This window comes from Caloenas nicobarica, chromosome 22 (genome assembly GCF_036013445.1).
Source record: "Caloenas nicobarica isolate bCalNic1 chromosome 22, bCalNic1.hap1, whole genome shotgun sequence".
Classification (NCBI taxonomy): domain Eukaryota; kingdom Metazoa; phylum Chordata; class Aves; order Columbiformes; family Columbidae; genus Caloenas; species Caloenas nicobarica.
In genome coordinates, this window is record NC_088266.1 from 2,647,687 (window position 1) to 2,670,773 (window position 23,087).

A 23,087-nucleotide genomic window follows, 5' to 3' on the forward strand; every position below is an offset into this window, starting at 1 on the left:
CTCCTTTTTACAAGGTGGTTGTTTTGTTTTGTTTCGTTTTGTTTTTCTTAAATAAATTAGTTCTGACTTCCATTTCTCAGTGCTCTGATGCCTCCTCAAAGTGCTGACAGGGGAGAGGCCGTTTACACCAGACAGGACAGCAGCGCGGGGAGCGCGGGGCGTGCGAGAGCGGTGGTTTGGCTTTCTGCTGCCTTCAGTTTGGGAGGAGATAGAGCCGCTAAAAGGCAAACCGACCCCAAATCCGCAGCATCTGGGCTGCATGTGGACGCGGGGACACATCAGCTGTCACCCAGCTGTGGCTGCGCTCAGGGTTTAGGGACCCTCGGGTCCCACTCGTGTGGGAAGCGCGTGGGGTCTCTGCGGGATGGTGCAACCTTTTATCGGCTCTGTTGCCACTAGGTGACACTCTTGGTCCAGCGTGCTTGGTGGCATCCAGATGTTCACGGCCTCCAGGAGCACCTCTGGAGCGGAGGAAGGTGAACTTGGACATGGACATGGACGTGGACGTCCCTTCATGGGTGAGGAGGGGACACCAGCGCCTTGGCCGAAAACCACTGGGCTCCTCCCGAGGGTGTCTGCATCACGCGTTCCCCGGGCAGGCGAAACCTTGGATCCCACCGGTGCCTGGACGCCCAACGTGGTCGTGTCCTCAGAAACGATCAGATGATGCTCAGAGCCTGCGCCGAGCCCTGGGGAAGGTCCTGCCGGCTCCGGAGGGGACAGAGGCTGTGCCGGGCGAGCGATCGGCTCTTACTGTCCCTCTCCGAGCCCTGGGGACTCTGCGCGGGTCTGGAGAGCAGCAATTTGGGTGGGGAAGCAGGACAGGGTTTGTGTTAAGGCAGCAATTGCCACGGCAAAGGGAATGGGCTGAAAGAGAGGTGTCATGTGCATTAAGACAATTTTTTTTTAGGCTGTGAAGTGTTTTCCCAAGGACAGGAGCTTTGCAGAAATGTAGAGAAACCCATGGTGTCACCGACCACCATCACGTGGCCCTTTTGTTGGTGTGCAGTGAAAATAGGAGCTGGATTTAGCAGGGGGACTATTCCCATGAACGCCAGGAGCTGCAGTTCAAGGTGTTCGGAGCAGGATGTCTCCACCTCCTCTCTACACAGAGGAAAAAACAATATTTTAAAGGTAGTGAGCCAGGCTCTGCCCAAAATCAGCCCTACGGAGCCATCCCAGTTAAAGGGTGGGATGAGATGCTGGGAATGGATTGCACACTGGAGGCCACTGCGTTAAGCACTGCACTGGCTGGATGTCCTCACCGAGGTCTCAGCCTCCAGTTTTACTAAACCTGCTCACCAGCCCTTTCTTTGCACTGTTGACACTGGGGTGGCCGTTGACAACCTGGTTTTGCTTTCCCTGCTAGTGGAACTGGAGAGCAGAGCTGGTGGAAACCGCGATCCCTGCAGATGTGTCCAGAAGCGCAGCGCGGGGGGCACGGACAGGCCGGGAGAGCTGCCGGAGCAGAGAAGCTTTTGCAGGGACCGCGGTAGGATTTGGACCTCATTTTGAGGCAGGTTTTTTTAAGTGCGTTTTGCTTCGATCAATTCAGATTTATTTCCCCAGCCAATAGATCCAAACCAAATGTATAAAACCTCTCACAGACCGGCCTGTGGAGGACACGCTTCTGATCCAGTCTCCTTCTCTGGAGCAGAAATTGTGTGGCCAGAAGCGTCAGTGCTGGTGTGGGCAGCGGGCTCAGGGCAGCGACCGTCCTGTGCTGGGCACAGTGAGGCCAAACCGCGGATCCTGGGGGCAGTTCTGGGCCCCTCACACCGAGAAAGGCCTTGAGGTGCTGGAGCGAGTTGAGAGAAGGGAACGGAGCTGGCGAGGGGCTGGAGCACAAGGGTGATGGGAGCGGCTGAGGGAGCTGGGGGTTCAGCTGGAGAACAGGAGCTGAGGGGAGACCTTCTGATCTCTGACCTGCCTGAAAGGAGCTTGGAGCCAGGGGGGGTCGGGCTCTGCTCCCCAGGAACAAGCGCCAGGACCAGAGGAAACGGCCTCAAGTTGCGCCAGGGGAGGTTGAGGTTGGATCTGGGGAACAATTTCTTCCCCAAAGGGCTGTGGGGCATTGGAACAGGCTGCCCAGGGCAGTGCTGGAGTCACCATCCCTGGAGGGGTTGGACAGACGGACATGAGGTTCTCAGGACATGGGGCAGTGCCAGGGCTGGGGAATGGTTGGACTCGATGATCTTGAGGGGCTTTTCCAACCCAAATGATTCTGTGATTCTAAAAGCTCTGGAGACAAACCGAGGTGCTCCCGGCTGGGTGCAGCAGGGCTGAGGACGCCGGGTTTGTGCTGTGCCGTGACTTCCTCGCCGAGCACCAGCTGGGATCGGTCTGTGCAGCCGCGCTGCGTTTTCCCAGCTGGGGCGGCTGCCACAGGGGGGGCTCAGGGTGGGTTTTCTTCCTGATTCCCAGCACAGATGGGACGAGGAAGCGAGGGTTTCCTGATACAAGCGCTTTTCTAAAGAAACCTCCTGCTGCGATCAGAGCCTCGCGTGTGTGTGCTCTGCCCTGGGTCCCTGCCAGGACGGAGTGATGCAGAGGTGGCCGGGGGGGCTGGAGCAGCCCAGGAGAAGCGGAGGGCGGGCAGACGCTTGTGCACAAACTCCCAGGAGAGCTTGTCCTGGTACCAGTGGTGGCAGCTGCTTCCCAGGGAGCAGTTTTGGAGGTGCACAGAGGTCGGAGGGGCAATGGGTGCGTGTGTCCGTGTGCAGGGGTGAGCTCTGCTTCGCATCTCCCCCGTCCTGTGCTCAGAGACCCAGGCTGCCCATTCAGCCGCTGCAAAAAGCACGATGAAGTTGTTGAGAAGGTGATTAGAAAAGTGAGTCTTGGTAAAGTGACAAATTTCTGTCCCGGGGTGGGTGGCGCTGTGGGTGCAGCGGGACGGGGCCATGGGGTGTGCGACGTGCACAGCTGGAATTCGCCCACACATCTGCAGCAGCATCGTCCCTGGGGGGCCTGTTAGCAAAGGCTTCAGTGGCAGCGCGGGGAGGGAAGGGACACGTCTGGCCCTGTGACCGCAGGGCAGGGACCGGGGGACAACGGGGACACACACACGGCTCTGGTTTGTGCTGGAGTCAGTGTCAGCAGCTCTGGTCTCCCCTCAGCAGATTCGCAGCCATTTGTTGGAAGAAAAAAACAAATGACAAACCGTTTTGGCAGCTGGGCAATTAAAAAAAATAAAAACCCATCTCGGCCAAGCACCCTGAGATACTGGCTCTGGAGCAGGGAGGTGGTGGCGTGGGACACACAACAGCACTTAGAGATTCACGAGTGTCTTCCGAGCGGGATGGGATGAAGAAGCCGCCAGGACCCGCTGGCTTCTCTGACCCGTTGCCTCTCCCTTGCCAAAGGGCCGGTTGCCACAGGGTCCTTGGCTGCACTGAGGGATCCCCAACAACCCTGGTGCGGGCGCAGCCTTTTCCCTGGGCAGAATTCTGCTTGTGCCCTCCCTCCCTGGCCACAGATTGCTGGAAAATCAGCCAGCAAGTCCTTTCCCTGCCTCTGGCTGCTCGCTGAGCAGGCAGCCGTGGGCTGTGGCATGCGGGTTTTGTTGCTTTTTCTTTGGCTTTGCGAAATTTTGCTTTTTAGCGATGGAACCAGAGCTGCCGGGTCGCTGCCCACCCGCTGGGCGAACGCCGGGTGTCGGCAGAGGGGAGGCAGAGCTGGATGTCACTTTAAGGCAGAAAAGGCAACTCTCTGGCTGCCACTTTGTGGAGTTTCCAGCAGATCCCCGTTTTCATTAGCATTTCATTTCATCTCCTCCTCTCTCCCCCCTCCCAGCCCCACCTCTTCCGAATCGGCATTTCTGCATCCTTCTCTGTGCATCGCAGCGCAGCAGGTGAAAGTCTGGCTGGCACCTGCACACACACACGCACGCACGCTCACACCCCTGCACACACCTCTGCCCAGGGACAGGCGCCTTCCCGCACTCCTGCGTGTTGCATCTTCCTCCTCACGGGCGACCTGGGCTGGGAGCATCCCCGGACTCGCCTCGGGGCTGCTCCACCGCTCCTGCGGCAGAGCTGAGCTCCGTGGGGCCCTGGGGCACGGAGCTCTGCAGAGGGGAGCCCGGCTGCGAAACAGCTGAGTTTTGGGGGTCCAGAGCATCCCCAGCGTCTGGAGTATCAGGGATCCAGAGCATCCCCAGCATCTGCAGCATCCTGAGGTCCAGAGCATCCTAGCATCTGGAGCATCCAGAGCATCCTGGGGTCCAGATTATTCCCTGGTCCAGCACATCCGGAGCATCGGAGCATGCAGAGCATCCCTGGCATCTCGAGTGTCCCAGAATCCAGAGCATCCCAAGCCTCTCCAGTGTCCAGAGCATCCAGCAGCAGCATCCAAGGACATCCCAGCTGAGGGGGATTTGCAGAGACGAGGAAATTCCTGGCTGTGAGTACCGAGGAGGAGAACCTTACTCCTGCTCATCGGCTCCTGGGAATGTCACTCTGCCCTGATTGCCAGTGAAGTGAGAGAGGGGGGGAAGCGAGGGAGAGGAGGAGGAGAAGAGGAAGGAGGATGGACACAGAGTGGAGACAGCGAGGTGGCACTTCATCCCCTGGGGCTGGCTCAGCGATGATCACCTAGCGCAGGTCACGGCTGGAGAAGGTCCCCCCAGCCCCGCTCCTCATGGAGGGCGATTCGGGGGCCCCCAACGCCAGCGTGCTGGGGGAGCGCCCGCTGCTGGTGGGGAGCAGCTGGGTGGCCGCTTTCCTCTGCTTCATCATCCTGCTGACCGCAGTGGGGAACTTCCTCCTCATCCTCCTCATCGTCACCCAGCGCTCCCTGCGGAACACCTCCAACTACTTCCTGGTGTCCCTCTTCATGTCCGACCTGATGGTGGGGCTGGTGGTGATGCCCCCGGCCATGCTCAACCAGCTCTACGGCCGCTGGGTGCTGCACGGTGACTTCTGCTCCCTCTGGTCCTCCTTCGACGTCATGTGCTGCAGCGCTTCCATCCTCAACCTCTGCATCATCAGCCTGGACCGCTACCTGCTCATCATCTCGCCGCTCAAGTACAAGCTGCGCATGACGTCCTGCCGAGCCCTCGGGCTCATCCTGGCCACCTGGACCTTGGCCGCGCTCGCCTCCTTCCTACCCATCAAGATGGGTTGGCACAAGCTGGAGTTTGAGGTCCGCTCCCCGAATGTCACCTCCCGGGGGGACGAGGACCAGTGTCGGCTGCTGGTCAGCTTGCCCTACGCCTTGGTGGCCTCCTGCCTGACGTTCTTCCTCCCGTCCGCCGCCATCTCCTTCACCTACTGCCGCATCCTCCTGGCAGCCCGCAAGCAAGCGGTGCAGGTGGCTTCTCTCACCTCCAACGTGGCCACCGCCACCGCCGCCGAGACCACGCCGCAGGTAAGGTGGCCGCGGGGACGTTGTTCTTTGCGGAACCCAATGATGTGGGTGCCCGGGGCGTCTTTGCTGGCCAAGGGATTTGGCAGCCAGATCGCAGGGAGAGAGATTTTGGGGCAAATCCACCTCCGCGATGGGAGGACGGCTGCGCTGGGGTGTCCTCGGTGCTGCCGTGTGTCTCGTCCCGGCGGTGGTTTGTTTTGAAGCTGCTTGGGAGCACAGAAACAGCACGAGCAGAAGTAGAGAAATAAATTAAGATACAGGCGAAAATGCTCAGCGGCACAAAATAAATGAAATGGGAGTTTTGCCCCCCTCTTGGCTCTCGTCATCCCAGAGGATTTGAACCTTTATCTGACTTTCCACTCGGAAATCGTGGCCATGGTGGCTGTGAGACATATGGGGGAGAAGGAGTTTAAATAACAGCAAATCCCACATTCCGCAGAGCACCTTATTTTGAAGAGCCAGCTTTATTTTTGTTACCGGGTCTATAACGGGAGCTGCAAAATCCTTCCTTACTCCATCGCTGGTTAAACCAGCGCGTGTGCTTTCTATAACCCAAACGTGGCTGCGCTTGTTTGTATTTCTCCGGGATAAGGTTAATTGCCGTTAAGTCCAACAGCTTTAATTCTCCGTAATAGGCTTTATTGACCTCATATCCTACAGGGAAAAGACAAACTTAATTGCCTTTAAATACTTTGATTTAGTTTGTTGTTCTCTTTTAAGAAAGGAGCCAGGACTCTCTGGCCCAGCCAGCTCTCCCGCACGTGATAAGATGTACCTGACATTTAAAGGGAAAATGGGAATCAAAGAATAAACAGATAATATCATAAAATATTTTTCTCCATGGATGCCAGGTTTTTGGACTCTACAAACACATCATTTTAAGCAGATTTTTGTTCTCTTCTCGGGCAGGAAGTTGAGCGGCACTGGGGCCTCATTTAATTATGGCAGAGGGCTGAGATAATAACAATTTTAGGTTGCGAGAGCGGCTGGAAGACTGAGTTAGTTATGGTGTTTGTAGGCTGCAATGTTTGACATCGCACTTTTAAAAATATAATTAGTTTGCTGCTCTAATCCATGGCTAGAGCTCCTCTTTAGGGCATGATTTATCCACACCAAAACATTGACTGAGTTGGATTTTCCTATAGATGAAGTGTCTTAATGATAAAGCCCCTATTTGATGGTTTAAAAAAGAAAAGAAAAATCTCGATGTTGAGGGTTTCTGTTGCTGCTTCTTCCTGATTTCTGGCTCAGGGACCGCGGCGTGTGCCACCTTGCCAGAAGGGACATCACGGGGATTTTTTGGCAGGATTTGCAGCACCAAACGCCTTTTCCATGGGCAGGAGGCGGTGCCCTCTCTCACCACCCCGTCTCCCGCTGCAGGTCCCCCGGCCCCCGGCCGGCAGCGAGACCAGGAGATTCGCCAACAAGCACAGCAAGAAGGCGCTGAAGGCCAGCCTGACGCTGGGCATCCTCCTGGGCATGTTCTTCGTGGCTTGGCTGCCCTTCTTCGTCACCAACGTGACGCAGGTGAGCACGGACGGCGTCTTTGTGTCGGGTTTTCAAAAGCTTTTCGCTTTGAATCCAGCTGGGTTGGATCTCAGGTGCCTGCAGGTCTTGCTGGGAAGCATCTAGGACCGAAGATGGAAATTCCCCAGGGAGCAACGGCAATGAAAAACCCTTCGGAAGGGTTTTGGAGGATTCCTGCAAAAGGAAAATGATGTTGGGATGCCTGGAAAACAGCTCTGGGTTGGGGCTGAGGTGGGAAACGCTGCAAAGGGGGTTGGACTAGATGAGCTTTGAAGGTCCCTTCCAACTCAAGCTATTTATCCAGGAGAACAGGAGCTGAGGGGAGACCTTCTGATCTCTGACCTGCCTGAAAGGAGCTTGGAGCCAGGGGGGGTCGGGCTCTGCTCCCCAGGAACAAGCGCCAGGACCAGAGGAAACGGCCTCAAGTTGCGCCAGGGGAGGTTGAGGTTGGATCTGGGGAACAATTTCTTCCCCCAAGGGCTGTGGGGCATTGGAACAGGCTGCCCAGGGCAGTGCTGGAGTCACCACCCCTGGAGGGGTTGGACAGACGGACATGAGGTTCTCAGGACATGGGGCAGTGCCAGGGCTGGGGAACGGTTGGACTTGAGCATCTTGAGAGTCTTTTCCAACCCAAACAATTCTGTGATTCTGTTCTATTGATTCCAATCCTGCCAGGCCGTCTGCGGCTGCGTCCCCGCCAGCTTCTTCGACGTGCTCACCTGGCTGGGTTACTGCAACAGCACCATGAACCCCATCATCTACCCGCTCTTCATGAGGGACTTCAAGCGGGCCATGGGCAGGTACCTGCCATGCTGCCGGCGCGCGGGGGAGCCCCGGCGCAGTGCCATCTCCCTCTCCATGAGGAACTCCAACAGCGGACTCCGCGCACCCACCTCCCTCAAGAACGTCCTCACCTTGCCGGCCGAGACCGACTCGCTCGACTCCGGGGCGCTGGGGAACGAACACAACGTGTTGATGGCCGAAAACGTCCCCCAGGCTCACCCGGCCCCTGGCGTGTGCTTGGTCAACCTCTTCGACGTGGAGCCCCCGGACGCGGAGCTGCAGCCCCGGCAGCTCAGGACCCCCGTGGCCTGAGCCGGGGGAGACCCTGACGGGGGGTGACGGGACCTCTGTGTGCTGGGGAGGGTGTCCCCAGCCCCAAATTTGCCACGGGACATCTCCCTGCCCACGCAGAGCTCCTCAATACCCTCTGCAAACGCAACATGCGTCTCCTTGGAGAAGACATTGTCACCGAGCACTTCTGCGGGTGGGTTTAAACACTGCAAAGCCACGTTTTACTGCTGAATTAATCTGCCTCGTTTCTCTCTCTCTCCACCCCTCCTTTGCTCACCGTCACCCATCCCTCCCCCTTCTCCGAGAGCTGCTTCTCGCGGCCTTTTCACCTCCGCTTAGTCTGAATCTCGGATTCCAGCCCCTTCCGCCAGCTTCTGTCTCCATGAGCTCAAACCCAGGTTTGGTTTTCGGCTCCCACAGCTCTGCAGGTCACCTCTGTCTCACCATGGGCACCAAAAGCAGCGCTGGGAACCACATTCCGGGACTCACAGCCCAGGGTTTGAGGCTTCAGTCCACGGAACATCCCGTCTTTTCGGAGTTTAATTTCCTCGCCTGATTCAGGCTGTATTTATCTCGGTTTCCTGCGGAAGCAGTGTGTTCCACAGTGAAACCATCATGTTTGATCATGAGCAGCCTGCGCTACGGGGGATTAAATTGGATGCAAAATGTTCAGTGGCTGTTTTTTGGCTATTCATCGAGGGTGTGGGTGTTCGGCTTGTTTGTGGCTCACTGGGTATCCTGGCAGGAGGAAGCAACAAGATAAGTTTCCCTTTAGATTTCATCCTACAGCTTCCTATTTTTGGCACATGAGCATCATACTTTGCTCTGACAATCCATCAATTTTTAGATGATGCAGTTAGAAAATATACTTTATTTTCCCTTCGAATAAGAATCTAAACAAATATGGCCTTTTAAAGGACAGCGCCAGCCCACCCAACCTTCCTCATAACCATTAGCAGAGAGAATAGGGAGTAATATGGGAAGTGGGCACTTAAAAATAATGAAACAACAAATGCTTTGCGTAAATTCTCCCTCAAGTGCCTTTCGAGTGCGGAGATGGGCTGGTAGGTGCTTGTTGGGCCCTCCCGGGACTCGCACTCCACCAGCCTTGCTGCCCTTTTCTGAGCTCACATTAACGAGTTTGTGCTCCCGAAGCTCCCACTTATACAGACAACTGAGCACGAAGCATCCCAGTTTGTGCCAGGAGGGTTGTGCCGCCGCTTCCTGAGGAGAAACGCTGATTTGGGCAGGAATTGGCCGTTTCTTGTCTGTGGGAGATGCCATGGGCGGCTGCTCTGCAAGCTCTGACCCAGTGATGCTCCGGTGCAACGGTCTCTCCAGAGGGGCTGGAAACTGCAGCTCCAGCTCTGCCGGCTCCACCGATGCTCATTCGAGAATCCCAGTGCGACGGACAGTGCTTTGAAAGCAGTTTTACTGCTGGCCGAGCATCTCTGCCCAACACAAAGAGCTCTAATTTGCTCCTGCCTGTTTGTTGCCGTCCCCGCCGTGTGAACAATCTGGGCAGGGGAGGGAGGTTTCTCCCAAGAGAGAGCTGGAGGAATCTCGGTGGTCCCTGCTGGTCGCATCCTCCTCTCGTGTGGTATTTTCTGCTGCCCGCTGGGATTTCTTAGCCAGAGGGGAGAAAAAACTGCCGCTGCCTTTCTCTTCCAGCTGACACTCCTTGGTTTTAACGCCCACGGCTCTTAGGATCGTGTCCATTTGCTTCATGTAGTCCAGGTGGCCATTTACCTGCGAACAACAAGAGTCGTGTTAGTGAGGGACCTGCAGGGAACTTCAGCTCAAAAGCCAGCGCTGCCGTGAGACTTGGTTTTAGCTCCGAAAAGCTGAAAGAACGAGGTCTGAAAAATGCAGCTGTCCATTGAATGACCCCAACGGGCTGCACCCTTCGTGGCACACGCTGCTGGGTCGCTTTTCCTCTGACAGATGCAGGTTTAAATGCTTGGACATTGCTGATCCCAGGTGCCGTGAGGGTAAGACAGGAGCTGATCTGCCACGGTGAGAGACACTCAGGTAGGAGAAAAGCTGCCTTAGCTCAGCTCCCTGCTCTCTGCTAAATCACATATCCTTCCTGTGCATTGTAAAAACAAATATTATCTTATTTAAACTAGGATATAGCCATTAAATCTCACGACAGCTAACCAAGCGTGTTCAGGTTCTTGGCTGGAAGGCGCGCTGAGCTGTCCCGCACCATATAAAACCGGGAACCTGAGAGTTATGGGTTCATAAACCAAATTAAAGTCAACAATATGTGCAAAACCCTGGACATTTTTATTGTAAGGTGATTTCCATGATAAGATAAACCCCTCTGAGATGGATGGTGGAATGCACCCTTCCTCTCAGGACGCAGGAGGGAGAGAAAACCCCCTCTGTGGTGGAAATTATTGTCATACGCTAGAGGGTTGGCTGGAAAGGCAGAAACTGCCTTCTCTGGTTTAGGTGTCCTGTGCAAGCCGAGCGTTTCCGATCCTACTACAGACCAGCTTTTGGATCTCCTTTTGTGCTCACAGCCAAAATGGGACTGAAGAATCCCAAGGTGGATTTATAGCGGGTTTTTCTGTGGTGAGGAAGGTGCGGTCAGGCTGAGCAGGGTTATTTCGATGCTCCACTCACTGGCTGGCCTGTGGATTTCAGCCAAGATGAAGATTTGAACCCTAAGATATTTCAGCATCTTTGCTAAATTCTATTTCTAACAGTTTAAATCTGACCCAGCCAGAAAGCTCAGGCCTCTGATTTTCCCAAATCTTGCTAGTAATTAGGGAATTTCCCCAGCAGGGAATCCTGACGCCACAGTCCCAGGTTTCCACCTTCCCAGCGTGGGCACGAGCGTCCCAAGAAGGGGCTGATGCTCACACAAGATGTTAAAGAGCTCGTTGCAGAGCTCTGCAAAGAAACCCAAACCTCAAGCAAAGCTGCTCTTTATGCATGGGCAAAATTCGAACCTCCGAGCTGCGTGCGTGAAGCAGCTTTGGAGCGGCGACATTTGGATGTGCTTATGACTTGGAGTAAAATGAAGGATTTAATCAGCACATTAGTAGTGCAATATGTGACTTTAATCAGTCCAGATGACTCAACAGGCTCTTGATGTTTTGAACAGATTAGTGAATTAAAATAACCATTGAAGGACTAATCGACTGGCTGTTAGGAGGTGTGCATTGTTCTCTGGAAAAGTATGAACCTTTTACTGCGCAGTGCTCAGTGCTACAGAAGGAAATGAGCCCAGCGTTGGGCAAGGTGGAGAGGAACAAGGAGAAAATGGACTTACTGGGAGGGGCTGCTGAAGTCTCGTGGTTTGCTGCCTTCTGAAACCTCTACGGTCATTACAATCGACCTGCCCTGGTCAGCGCTCTGGGATTTCTCAGCCTCTTCTGTCACCGAGTCATTAGTCAGAGAGAACGAATTTCCTCTGCCACCCTGAGGACTAGATTTTCATAACTCCTCTGCATCCAGCAGCTTCTAGACTAAAACAACAGGGAATTCCTCTTCCTTGAGCACCATGATCACTGAGAGCCGCTGGGAATGAGCAGTTCTGAAGAGCCTGAGCCTGTCCTCATGTGCTAAAAGAGAAGCTGAGCCCTCCTGAAAGCCTGTCTGCCTGCGGCTCTGCTAATACCACTGAATATTCTCAAAGGAAACTCACTTCTGTGTCCAGAACAGCCCGGGAGAGGATTCCACAAAGCCCTGAGAAGCGTATGAGGAGGTAGGACTCTGCTCGACTGCGACATTAAGTACTGAGCCATCGGGAAAAGAACAGCGAACAAATTGCCTTGAAGCCTGAAAAGTGTGACAGCATCCTGATGGGAAAATTCAGCAATTTCACCTCTCAAAAGCCTGTTTTCATCTGCAAAGCGAACAGCTGAATTCCTCCGCTGGGTGGGCTGTGCTGGAGAAGGGATGGGAACATGTAAAACATTGCTAAGGGACAATAAAAACTTTAAAGAAAAATAAACAATGGTTTCAATATTTGTCAGAACAAAGTGCAGGAGGAGTTTCAAAATAAATGGAGTAGAAAAGTATTCTCATAACCAAAGCAAATAGATTTACGGTTGTTACAAGGAAATGAAAACGGTGGGGTAGGTTTATCAGCGAGCTCAGGTGACTCCTCCCCTGTTGTACCTGATTTGATGGTTGCTTGGACTCGCTGGAGAACACAAGCGAGCTGCCTGCATCACTAATGCTGCTGCAGGACGGCAGCACCGCGCCCAAAGATCTCCAAAGAACCACAGACCACAGCTTTCCTCAGGCAGATCAACCAGCCGGCTGAACAATTCGGTCAGTTTGGCAAGGTTTTCAAGTTCAAATCCACCCTAAAGTGTCAAAAATGTCATTGGGCGGGAGAGAGAGAAAGGACAGAGCAGCCGGGCTCTGCCTTCCTCCTGCTGCTCTTGGCCAAACGAACTCCTTGAAGGAGGATTTCAGAGGAGCAGGCGCATTGTGCAGCGCGAGTGGGGGATTTGCAGGGACTCTGCAAGTCGCAGGAGCTCAGGTCGTTAATACAGCTGAGAATTTCACCTCTTTGATTGGTTTTGAGCCTATCACATCCAAAGAGCAACTCTATCATGCAAGAAGAAATACCCTCAAGTTAAAATGTCTCCAGAGCTTTGTTATTTCAGCAGGAGCAGTAATGACTGCCTCGGAGGGCATCACAGTTTCAGGGTTTTGACAAATATTATCTGTTTTAATAGAAAATGCTACTTTGTGTGGTGCGATGAGGGTTTAGTGGAGCGAGCTGCAGTTCCTGATGCTCAGATAATACTCACACCTCACTTTCCAGCAGCAAATTCTTCCCACCGCCATGTCAGACGCGTTGTGTACGCACAGAATGAAATGCAATCTGCCTCAAGGTGTCACATCTCAACACAGCACCCAGCAACGTGGTTGTTGCCACACAGCTCCGGGGTTGACTCCCCGTTTCCAAAAGCATCAGTGAACTTGTTCAGGAAGAGAACCGTGGTCCAACCCTGTGCTCTGAAATAAACCCCCGGCCAGCTTTGGGGTAGCACTGGGAAAGAAGGGATTAGATGGTATAAAGAAGGTTTTAAAAGGCCCAGCATAAACATCCAGAAAATAATTACGCTGCCATTGAAAGCATGGGAAAGGAAGGAGTTTTAAAGTCGATGCAAAACTTAATCATAGCCTAAAGAACTTTAAGACTAACGAGAGAAAAGTACGGACTTTTTCAATAATTGTTATGCTCACTACTAGACTTCCAGCCACACATTTCTAGAGCCCCCAAACTCGCAGGCTCATCTCTGGTTTCCGCTGCGGTAAAACTGCCCAGAGAAACTTTAGCGCCAGTTACTTGGCTTGTGAGCCTCCGTGAAAATGCTCTGCCCACGTTCTGACCCTGAGCATTTCAGCAATATTCAAATGTTAATGCAAAATGTAACCTACGATATCCCGTTTTGAACAAACAGCAATCAATCTAATACACTGCAGCTCAATTACCGCCTTGGTCTCTGTAACAGGTGCTGTCAAATAAATCTCCTGACTAAATCAGTCCCATTGTAACCATTAGGAAGGCTTTTATAACCGCATATTGCTGAGTGGGAGGACATTTTTCTCTCAGTTTTTTTTACTGACAGTCAGATAAAAAACATACTAATCAAGAGAGACGTGCAAGAAATGCCTTGGAGGCGAATTCCTGTTTATACAGAGCTCTCCCAGCCCTCCACTCAGTTAAGGATTCTGATGCAAAGAGAACCAGCCCCTTTGGATCTGGTCCAGGTTTCATCACGGATGGACCGGGAGATGCCTAAAATACTGAGGCTGCCTGCCTAGTATTTGCACACTGAGCACCTTTGCATCATCTGTGTTTTATTTTCCTGTCACTGCTTGTCCTTTCTTACCCCTGGCAGGAGACTCATGGGGATCTCCAGCAAGGGATGGAGCTGGGAGCTGGTCCCCATTAGAGAAAATATCTCTATATTTCTGTTGTGCTACCGTGCTGTATTTGTGGCAAAATCCACCTTTGTGTTCTTGCCACTATAAAATATTGCCCCTAAATATTTCCTTCCCCTTTCAAAATGTTCACCAGAATGAACTGCATTTCTTTTCATAACGCTGCACGGTCTGGAAAATGGATCAAGAGAGCAACACCTGCTTAATGCAGGTTTTTCTGCCGGCGGGGGTTGATCTTTTTTCCCCCACTGCTTTGTAGGAAGATTTAGCAAGTGAAAGCATCAGCTCTTTCTGAAAAGAGAGAAGCGCTGGGATTGTCGGCATCACGCAGTACGGATACAGATGCATGACAATAGAACATGAGCAGATAGCAGCTCCGCAACCATTATTCATGTCGCTGAAATGTAAATACTGCTCCTTTTGGGGAAAAATGCTGCGAGCCCAGCAGGATAAATTGTGCAGGACTCCGGGAGGTTTCAGAGTTCAGGAAACAGAAGGTCAACGGCAAGAGGGTCTCTGAGGAGAAGTCAAAGAGAGGAGAGTAACACGGAGTGAACCAACAGGAAAATTCACCCCAGTGCCACCATGGCTTGATTTCTTTGGCCATTTTTCTCTTCAGGCCTGTAAGAGATGTCACTGCTCGCAAGCGACTAATGGCAACTCTGGGGACAGTGACAAACTGGACATGGGAGCATGTGGAAATACTAATCAAGGTAACCCAGTAGGATGCAAAGGTACAAGAACAGCGACAGTGCAGGACTGTGTTTAAAAGCCTCTGCTACACCACTTCCTTCTGGGAAGCCGATATTTTGTTCTGCGAAGTCTCTATTTTATCTGTACAGCGTTTTCTGGCAAGGGCTGTACAGAGCTGGGTTATAATGAATGAAATGAGCTGGTAACAGTTGGGTATTTATAGGCTCAGCGGGCTGGTGCTCCAAAAAATCTGAAAGCACTTCAAAGTGTCTTTGGCTCCAGAGCAATACTGACAATCTCTACCAGCTTTTGGGGACATTTGAGGCAGGAACAATCACACAGAAGTATCCTGAGCTGTGTGCTGAGCATCCTGCAGTCCAGTTTGGAGAGAGTGAAAAATGAGTTCAAACATGAAGATATAGAAAAAACAAGATTGCACGACCAAGATTACTGTCAATATGAATACACAAGCTGAGTTCTGCATGATTTTCTGTGGAAGAGCTCACTCATGAGTAAAGAGAAGGCAATGAGATCATTAGTTGGCTTAAGATAATTGATTTGAATATTGTGAGAGATAATATAGTGGCTTATCTATGACACCAGGTAGCTTTGAGGAAACTAAATATCTGCCAGATATGCAGGTGAATCTCTTCGTGCTTCCTGGAGCAGCAGCCCAGGTCTGGACCAACCAAACGAGGCATCAATATCACAGAGCTCCTGTCATTACAAGCTGGTTCCCGCACCACGGCATCAATGCAGCCCAAGGGACCAAGGTACAAAGCCGGTGACCTTGCCCCCGTACGAACCTGAGCAGCGGTGAAGGCTCCACCGAGATAAGATTGTAGGTTGCAGCTGCTCCACAGGTGTGTTTGACTGCCAGGTTTCCCAGCAGCTGATTCTACCTACCTGCTGATCCGGGGCTTGCAAGACAGCAAGGTCTTTCTTGGGGAATAATTGCATTTTCTGTCTCTGGTATGAGATATTTCAGGACCGAAAAACCCCAAAAACATCCAACAAGAGAGGCAAATTCTCATTATCTTGCTCAATACAGAGCACTGGTTGGGCCAACAAAATCTATACTGAAGTCTGAGATGAGACTTATATCAAAGAAAGAAGGACAATGTATATCGAGGTGCTCTCTCCAGCATCTCATCTTCCCCTCATCAAGGAGTGTGAGGTTACACTGCTGCAAGCAAAGGTCAGATGGAAAAAACAGAGAATTTAAGAAGTACTACTTACCACAGCCGAAAGGTCCATGTTCACCATCCTCCTGTCATCCAAGTCGACTGGCTGGAGGCCGGCGACGTTGAGCTGGACAGAAGAGGTTCTGTATACGAAGCCCAGCAGCCAGTCCCCTCTAGGAGCAGAGCAGAAGAACATGAATAAATCCTGTCGCCAAACCAATGCGATATGTGACTCCTCAGAGCACGATGGATGTCTGGACCCAGGAATCGGAGCAGCTGCTGCATTCAGGGTGGGTTCCCAGGACATAGTAGCGTTAAGTCTGAATTTAATCTTGATTCCTGGCTGTCCTGATTCATGAGTGTAGTCTCACTATGTACAGCAGGTTTAAAAATTTGCTTAGAGATTGCAATACATTCACATATCTAATCTTTTTAATGTACTAACAGGGAGAAGTTCTCCAGCCTGCAGACAGCTGTAAACGTGATAAAGCCTACAGTATCAATGTTGCTGACATAAATATCCACTGTGAAGCTCCTTGGAGTACTGCTGATTTATAGGTACTGTATAAATACTTGGTTTCAATGACAAAACTAGGAAGAATTGGTTCCCACTCTAAAGTAATGCCATAAGTCACTGTGACAGTTTCAGGGTAGATTATAGCATGATGAGAGAAGGCAATGCGACCTTTGGAAATATGTAACCTCTTCTGCACTTGGCAACAGCCTAAAACCTGAGCACTTAAACACCGCTACACTCTATAGAGTAGATTTAAGATGTATGCAAGCGGTATTTATACTCTGTGATGGCAGCAGGTGAGATGCACCTGCACAGGTCACCATTTCTGGCTGCTCTTGTCTGCTCCAAAATGGTCTGTGCTACAAGTTGTAAATCTACGCAGAGCTCTGCAAACTCTTGGTGACACATCCCCGCTACTCAGGCACGGGTTCTTTCAAAAGCTGAGCGAGTCTGACTGATTTGGTTAAGGTTTCTCAGGAGGAATTTGTGACCCTGCGGTGAAATGGGATGGGACAGCTCTGACAGCTGGCTGTCACTCTCCAGGTCCTTTCAGGCTTTGAAGCTGAAGGAGACGAGAGACAGCGGACTGAAGCTCAACAAATTGGGCCCAAATCTGATCTTGCAGGAGTTTTATTTGATGTAATTCATCTGACCTAAATATAGTCACTCCTAAAGTGACAGAACGGGGCCACAATTTGCATGAGCGAGAGAGCAGAGGAAGCAGAATCAGGTGGGGTATTACCAGGGAATGTTTGTATAATCCTCTCCTATCTAATATCCTCCATATCTCTCAGTTACCTCCTTCAGCTGCCCCTCACGCTAACTGGACAATCCTCAAATTCAGCATCTGAGGGCAAGGCAGAGAACCAGCCTACTGGAATATTTTCTGACAGTCTCGTCACCTGCTTCTTCCTGCAACAAGTCACAATTTCTACATCGTTTTTCATTCAACGTTCAAGACTTGGACTTGTCAAAGCAGAGACTAACCAAATTATTGCACACCCAGAGGTACAAACACACATACTGTTTTATTCCAACAGCACATGCAGGCTTTGAAACTATAACAAGATAATTTTTTTTTTATATTATAGGAAATGAATACCCTGAGCTTTTTGCAGTGAAATTGATTTTTGTATAACACAGGGAGGAACAATATTTGCCAGGGCACATTCAGTTATATGCCACAATTGCTGTCATTTATGGCTTCTTGGAGGAACACAGAAGCACTCCCAAGGAGGCAGCAATTGCTTTTTCCTTATGTCACGTGAATAAATACTGTAACTGCTGAGCACATCCAGCATCCATAAAACCTCCTGTGATTCAAAAAGGACAAAAGCAACAATTTTCAGTCTAACTGACAGATGGGATTAATAATTTGTTGTTTGAACTTGAATGCTTTTAATTCTTTTATTTAGTTGTTCTTTGCAAATTAAATACTGTGTTAGATGCACAATACTTCCCCATCTGATACATATATATGTGTGCATGGAAAGTGCCAACACCATTTTCAGCTGTCCCTGACCCAAGGGCTTGCGGCTTTACAAGCTGTCTTGACTTGTGGTTACATGTTCTTTGCTAATCTTTTTGCCTGGTTATTTCTCAATTTATTTTCCCGTGCTCTTAGTCTTCCCCGCTTCATTCCTTCCTTTTAATTTCCCCTCTTCTAATTGTGCTGGTGAGCAGTGTTCTTGTTACAACTACCTTCCGACACACAGTCATTAGATTTGATTCTGTTCCATGAATTCTTTACAGCTTTGAGAAGATTGCTTCAGCTGGTTCTTGCCTCTGAATCTCCCTCTTCTCACCCAGCAGCTCTCACAATTCTGCAGCTGTCTGCACAGTTTTGAAAGGCTGATGTTTGGTTTCAAGGTAACCTTTCTATTCTTTCACATCCTTATTAAATTCGCTGCAGCTGTTCTAGCTATACCTCCTGTGTAAGTAAAATATCTTGTTGACGTGGATTATCTTGACTAGAAACTCTTCCAGATATAAAAACTTCAATTTGCTTGAGCTCTTTCCCTTCCATTGCAATTTTTACATCTCGTTCCCCATAAGCAGCCCCTAATGAATCATATCTCAAAGCTTCAATAGATCTTAATCCACATTCTTTAACTGTCAGTGAACTTCATGGCTGTATTTATAGTCCTTTACACAAATCTGAGCTTTAAAGGGGCCTTAGAATATGTCAGATTATGCACACAAACACGCTGACCCAGCTTTGAGCTGCTGAGCTGATATAACACTGCCACGGCATGAACAGGACCTACATATTGAGCACCTCAGGCTTCCAGTGTAACTGTTAATGTCAAACAGCCGAGAGCTGGAGCCAGAACAGCCTTCAAGTGTCTCCTGAAAACTCTCATCTCCAGTTAATCCGAGGGAAAGATCTCTGGAGGGAAGAGGCTCTGGCGCTGCTGAATCAACATACTCACCAGCTGAACAAATATTCACTTACAAAATGCTTAAAAGGGATAAAAATGATTTCAAAGTAACGCTAGCACCGTGAAGCAGAGGACTGAGCATGTACAGACCTGCAGTAGCCGTTTATGATCCTGCCTGATACCACTTTTGTGATGGCTTTCCAGTACTTGGCTTCTCCTTCCACTGGAGCTCCCAGTAAGACCACATCTTCAATGATCCCTTGAGAGTCTGTTAAATGAAAAAAGCAGAACAGCTCAGATTTAGAAAATATCTCAGAGGAAGAACTGGCCTGGCCTCTGTCTAGAAAGATGCAGTTCAAGCAGCAAACCCTTGGGAAGTTCTTTCCACAGACCTGGGTCTGGGTTTGCACGGAGCTGAACTGTTATGCTTTGAAACAGGGGAAAAGGGACTGACATTCCTTGTAGTGCAAATGTTGTCATATATTAAGCACGATAAACTCTTGCCACAGTCCTTAGAGCTGAGTTAGTGAAAAACATGACCTGCACACACAACAGAAAACACCCAAGTTCTTAATATTGATTGGGAACTAGCAACAATGAAGGCGGCTGCCAACACGAGGTGATAATCTATCAAACTGGTTTGATTTTCTTGAAGGGTTCTTTAACATGATTGCCCAGGGCACGACTTGCTGAAAAAGAATTTTGACTTTTAAGTGTAATAAATCTTCCTCTCTTATCAGACAGCTGCAACTGGGGAATTTCAGTAGGAATAATTATCGAATGAGAAGTACTGGGCAGCTCTGCTACTTTCCTAAACTCCTAAACGATATATTAGTATCTATTAATAAATCTCCTTGGTAAAGAGAGATCAAGCACCTGATGCCAAAGCAGTTAAATGGAATTCACAGCAGTGCATGTCTTGGGAAGTTCATGGGCATAACCTGCCAAATCCAAACTCTCCACCGGTGGGAGAGCAGCGTTCGCGAGATGTGAGCTCAACCATCCTCAGGCTGGCGTTTGCCTTTTGTAAAATGATGTGCTGAAGTTTCGGGGGCGGCAAAAGTGAGAATAACTGCATATTGCATCAAGTTATGATTGAGAGGGGCTGCCTGGCTTGACTTTTTAAACGTAAATCAATTGGTTTCCTTTCCCTAATAGCAGTAAAAGACTCAGAGCTGCCTGCAGTGCCTGCATCTTTCTCTGCGGTGTAAATCCCAGCACCTGACAACAATCCAAAAGAGCTCTCGTGGTCTTAGTTCTTATTGCGAAGCAAATTTTGCACCAATCAAGCAAAGAGCAATTCAATTTTGTCAGTGTGATCCGTGAGCAATAAAGTCCTGTTCCCATCATCATGAGCAATGAAAAAGAAACCGAGCGCCTCGCGAACGGGGAGCTCGTTCCAACCAAGGTACTAAATTCCACGGCCACAGTGTGAGCCAACTGAATAAACAAACAGCTAATTCATCAGGATCCTGAATCTTTGGGCAAGATATTGGAAGCTTTTGTGTCTCTGGTCCTTTGTACGGCCTATTTCTTGCTCAGAACAAAAACATTCAGCCTCAGCTGAAAAATACTCGTTTTCTCCCAATGTTGACAGAGGGGGATGGAAACTCTACAAATGTATTTCACAGTTTGCAAATCTTTTATGTGTTGAAGAATAATCAAGTCTGCACAGAAGGAAAATTAAAAAAAAAAAAAAAAGGAATTACTGATGGGCAGAATTTAAAACTGAGATGATTTGTCCCTCGGCACAGAGGAAAGTGCCTCATCATGTTAGTCCTCACTGGAAAAGGGGCAGGTTTAGGTCTCTCTGGGCATCGTACAGATCCAGTGCCATGGAGAGTGTTTCATGGCAGAGGTTGGCAGCGGTATTCCCAGTACCCAACCCCAGCAGAGCTGGTGATACTGGTCACACATGCGATTCTGTTGGACACCGTGATCAGTATTAGATAAATATCTCATGTGTGACACCTCGCTCCTATCGCGTGTGGTTTGGCTTCAAGCTTCAGGTTCAGGCTGTTATCAATTTTCATTAGTTTACACTTTTTGTTTATTAAAACACACGGGAATTGTGATGAAAAAAAATCAGACCAATCGTCTTCCTTGTGGGTCCCTTCCAACTCAGGACATTCTGTGGTTCTTCCCATGTCGTAACTTGTCTCTGACGGGTCATTACTACATCTTCTGCTATAATTTCATTTTCTGGAAGGCTACTAAGCTCTGGCTTCGAAAGTCATTTGTGATGAAGTATCCCAAAGGTTATTTAATTGCTTTACAGAGGAGTATTTTCTTTTAACAGAATTTTAGTTTCTGCCATGGTGTTTCACTGGATAATCCACGATTAGTTATTTGTCCTCAGAAATGCCACTGCCATCTGGATACAAAAGGCCCGCATGACTAAGCCTTGTGTTCCTTTTGTGTGAGACATCCAAGTCCAAACCCAAATGTGTCTCAGATGTCCCAGGTCCCAGCTCCATTCCTTCTGTGGCTTGTGCTGGAACGTGCGTGTGCAGAACGCCTTGGCAATCTGTGCTGAACATGCTGCTTTTCATCTCACAAACAGCTCAGCTTTCGTAATTCAATTAAGAAACTGAAAAATGAGTGTACGGTGGGGAGCTGCTATGATACATAATTATGATGCTTAGATTTCTTTAGAATGGCAGCCAACCTTAAAGACCCCTAATGATTTCCTTTCACGTATTACTTAGCTACAGTCCCATGTTATTCCAGTGAGAGACTACAGACCATTAAATAAAAGCCTGGAAATAGCCCCTGGCATTCTTAGCACACAAAAAGAGTAGATCTAGGGCCAGATTAGGATCTGGGTTCTGGCTTCAGTGTCACTCCATTAGGATCATTCTGGATTTGATTAGATTTATTTTGAGAGCAGAAATCCTGTATTTGAGGACTTCCATCCTAAACCAGAAGTGAAGTTCTGGTACACAGCTGTCAACTGGAAAAATACTGATGTTCTCCATCCTCACTTGACTTTGCTCCCACCTTCTTGGGCCTTATTGAACCTTTATAAGCCTTTATAAAGCTATTTATTAGAGACTTTCTGTGAGGCTAAATGGTTAATGAATTAAATTAACTCCGTAGGGGGGAAGGCAGGCTGCACACACACACTCACTACTGACTCAACTCCAAGACGCAATTTACATCGACTGATCATAAATGATTTTATTCTTTTTCTAAATTAAAAATAGAATCTATTAATAAACAGAACCACAAACGGGTAATATATTGACAGATGGTTTTATACTTGACTTTGGGGAAAAATTACCAAGAAAATAGCAGATGACAGTGGCATTTCAGTGACTTAAATGGAAGGGAGGACTCGAGGAATCAGATACAATAGCTGGAGAGAGCTTCCAATAAAGGCAAAGCATCCTCTGCCGAGATCGCAGCGGCGCGTGGGCAGCTCACAGGCCGATCTGGCAGCCGAATGTCACCAAATGTCAAGTTGTTGTTTACAGACCGGGGACCAAACTGACACACTGGAGCACCTTGAGTGAAAACAGCTGATTTAATCCACTGAACTGGTGGAAATAATAGAAGAATTTGCCTCCAAATGCATTTCAATCCCCTTTTTTTTCAGGTTTCTGTCCTATCCTAAAAGACCCAAGCTCTGCTCCAGAAGAACTCTTCCTCTTGGAAGAAAAACTGCTCTACTAGCAGTAAGGAAGATAAAGGAGGAAAAGGTTAGAAGGTGAATTTTACCTTTTTCTTGAGCCATCTCCTGCAGGCAGAAGTAAATGACTCTTGCACCTAGACTGAAGCCAATTAGTGTGACAGGTCGCTTGCCCTAAGAAAGAAGGAAATGAGGAAACACCATCAAAAACTGTTACGCATCAATACCTGGGACGCAAAGCACTGAGGCTTGTGCATGATCTTTTAAACGTTTGAGCAATTTGGCTGATTTCTAAAGGGATTATGTATTGCTAAAGCTACACAGAGTTCAACATTCAGAATTCTGCATATCAATTTTGTATTTTTTGATTCTCAGAAAACCAACTGAAAGGATCCAATGATCAGAAGTTACAGCAAAGCAGATGTTTCAAACAGAAACAAAACAGACGCTGCCATTGTTTTGAAATTTCCAAATAAAAGCCTCATTCAGGGATCAAAAATTTTCCTAGAAATGTTTCAACAAAGAGAGGAAGCAGCTGTAATACAAAAATGTCGACCGCTTCTAGATTTAAGACTGAATGACAGCAGCACTATGTGGCTGTTATAAAAAATGATGTGGGGTAAGCTTTTATTTTGAATAGCCTAATAAGATTTTCTGTAAGATCAAAGGGAGCTTAATCTCAACAACAATGAAAAATGATCTTTGTATTAACCAGGCAGCAGGTGTGCGATGGACTCCGTAGACATGATGCTGAGTAGTTTTAGATGTTCTGACACACTGGAATGTGTGTTTTC

The 23,087-nt window shown here is 49.4% G+C and overlaps 2 protein-coding genes across 2 annotated transcripts in view; one reads left to right on the forward strand and one right to left on the reverse strand.

The window, feature by feature from the left end:
- The first annotated feature begins 2,164 nt into the window (after nucleotides 1-2,164).
- Nucleotides 2,165-9,384, forward strand: HTR6 (5-hydroxytryptamine receptor 6). The gene is made up of 3 exons (XM_065649996.1): nucleotides 2,165-5,367; nucleotides 6,748-6,894; nucleotides 7,570-9,384. The coding sequence occupies exons 1-3, from the start codon at nucleotides 4,639-4,641 to the stop codon at nucleotides 7,987-7,989; spliced, it is 1,296 nt and encodes a 431-aa protein (XP_065506068.1). The 5' UTR covers nucleotides 2,165-4,638; the 3' UTR covers nucleotides 7,990-9,384.
- Nucleotides 9,385-9,422: 38 nt separating this feature from the next.
- The window catches only part of TMCO4 (transmembrane and coiled-coil domains 4), a 32,105-nt gene continuing 18,440 nt past the window's right edge, over nucleotides 9,423-23,087 (reverse strand). The window contains exons 11-14 of the mRNA XM_065649995.1: nucleotides 22,383-22,467; nucleotides 18,813-18,930; nucleotides 15,820-15,937; nucleotides 9,423-9,717 (exon numbers count right to left, since the gene is read on the reverse strand). Of these exons, the coding sequence (XP_065506067.1) occupies nucleotides 9,439-9,717; nucleotides 15,820-15,937; nucleotides 18,813-18,930; nucleotides 22,383-22,467 (600 nt within the window). The 3' untranslated portion in view covers nucleotides 9,423-9,438. The remainder of the gene's footprint in view (nucleotides 9,718-15,819; nucleotides 15,938-18,812; nucleotides 18,931-22,382; nucleotides 22,468-23,087) is intronic.

Coding starts and splice junctions, on each gene's coding strand:
- HTR6 (XM_065649996.1), top strand. CDS start 4,639: ATGGAGGGCGATTCGGGGGCCCCCAACGCCAGCGTGCTGGGGGAGCGC. Junction 5,368..6,747: donor CCGCCGAGACCACGCCGCAG/GTAAGGTGGCCG, acceptor CTCCCGCTGCAG/GTCCCCCGGCCCCCGGCCGG. Junction 6,895..7,569: donor TCGTCACCAACGTGACGCAG/GTGAGCACGGAC, acceptor CAATCCTGCCAG/GCCGTCTGCGGCTGCGTCCC.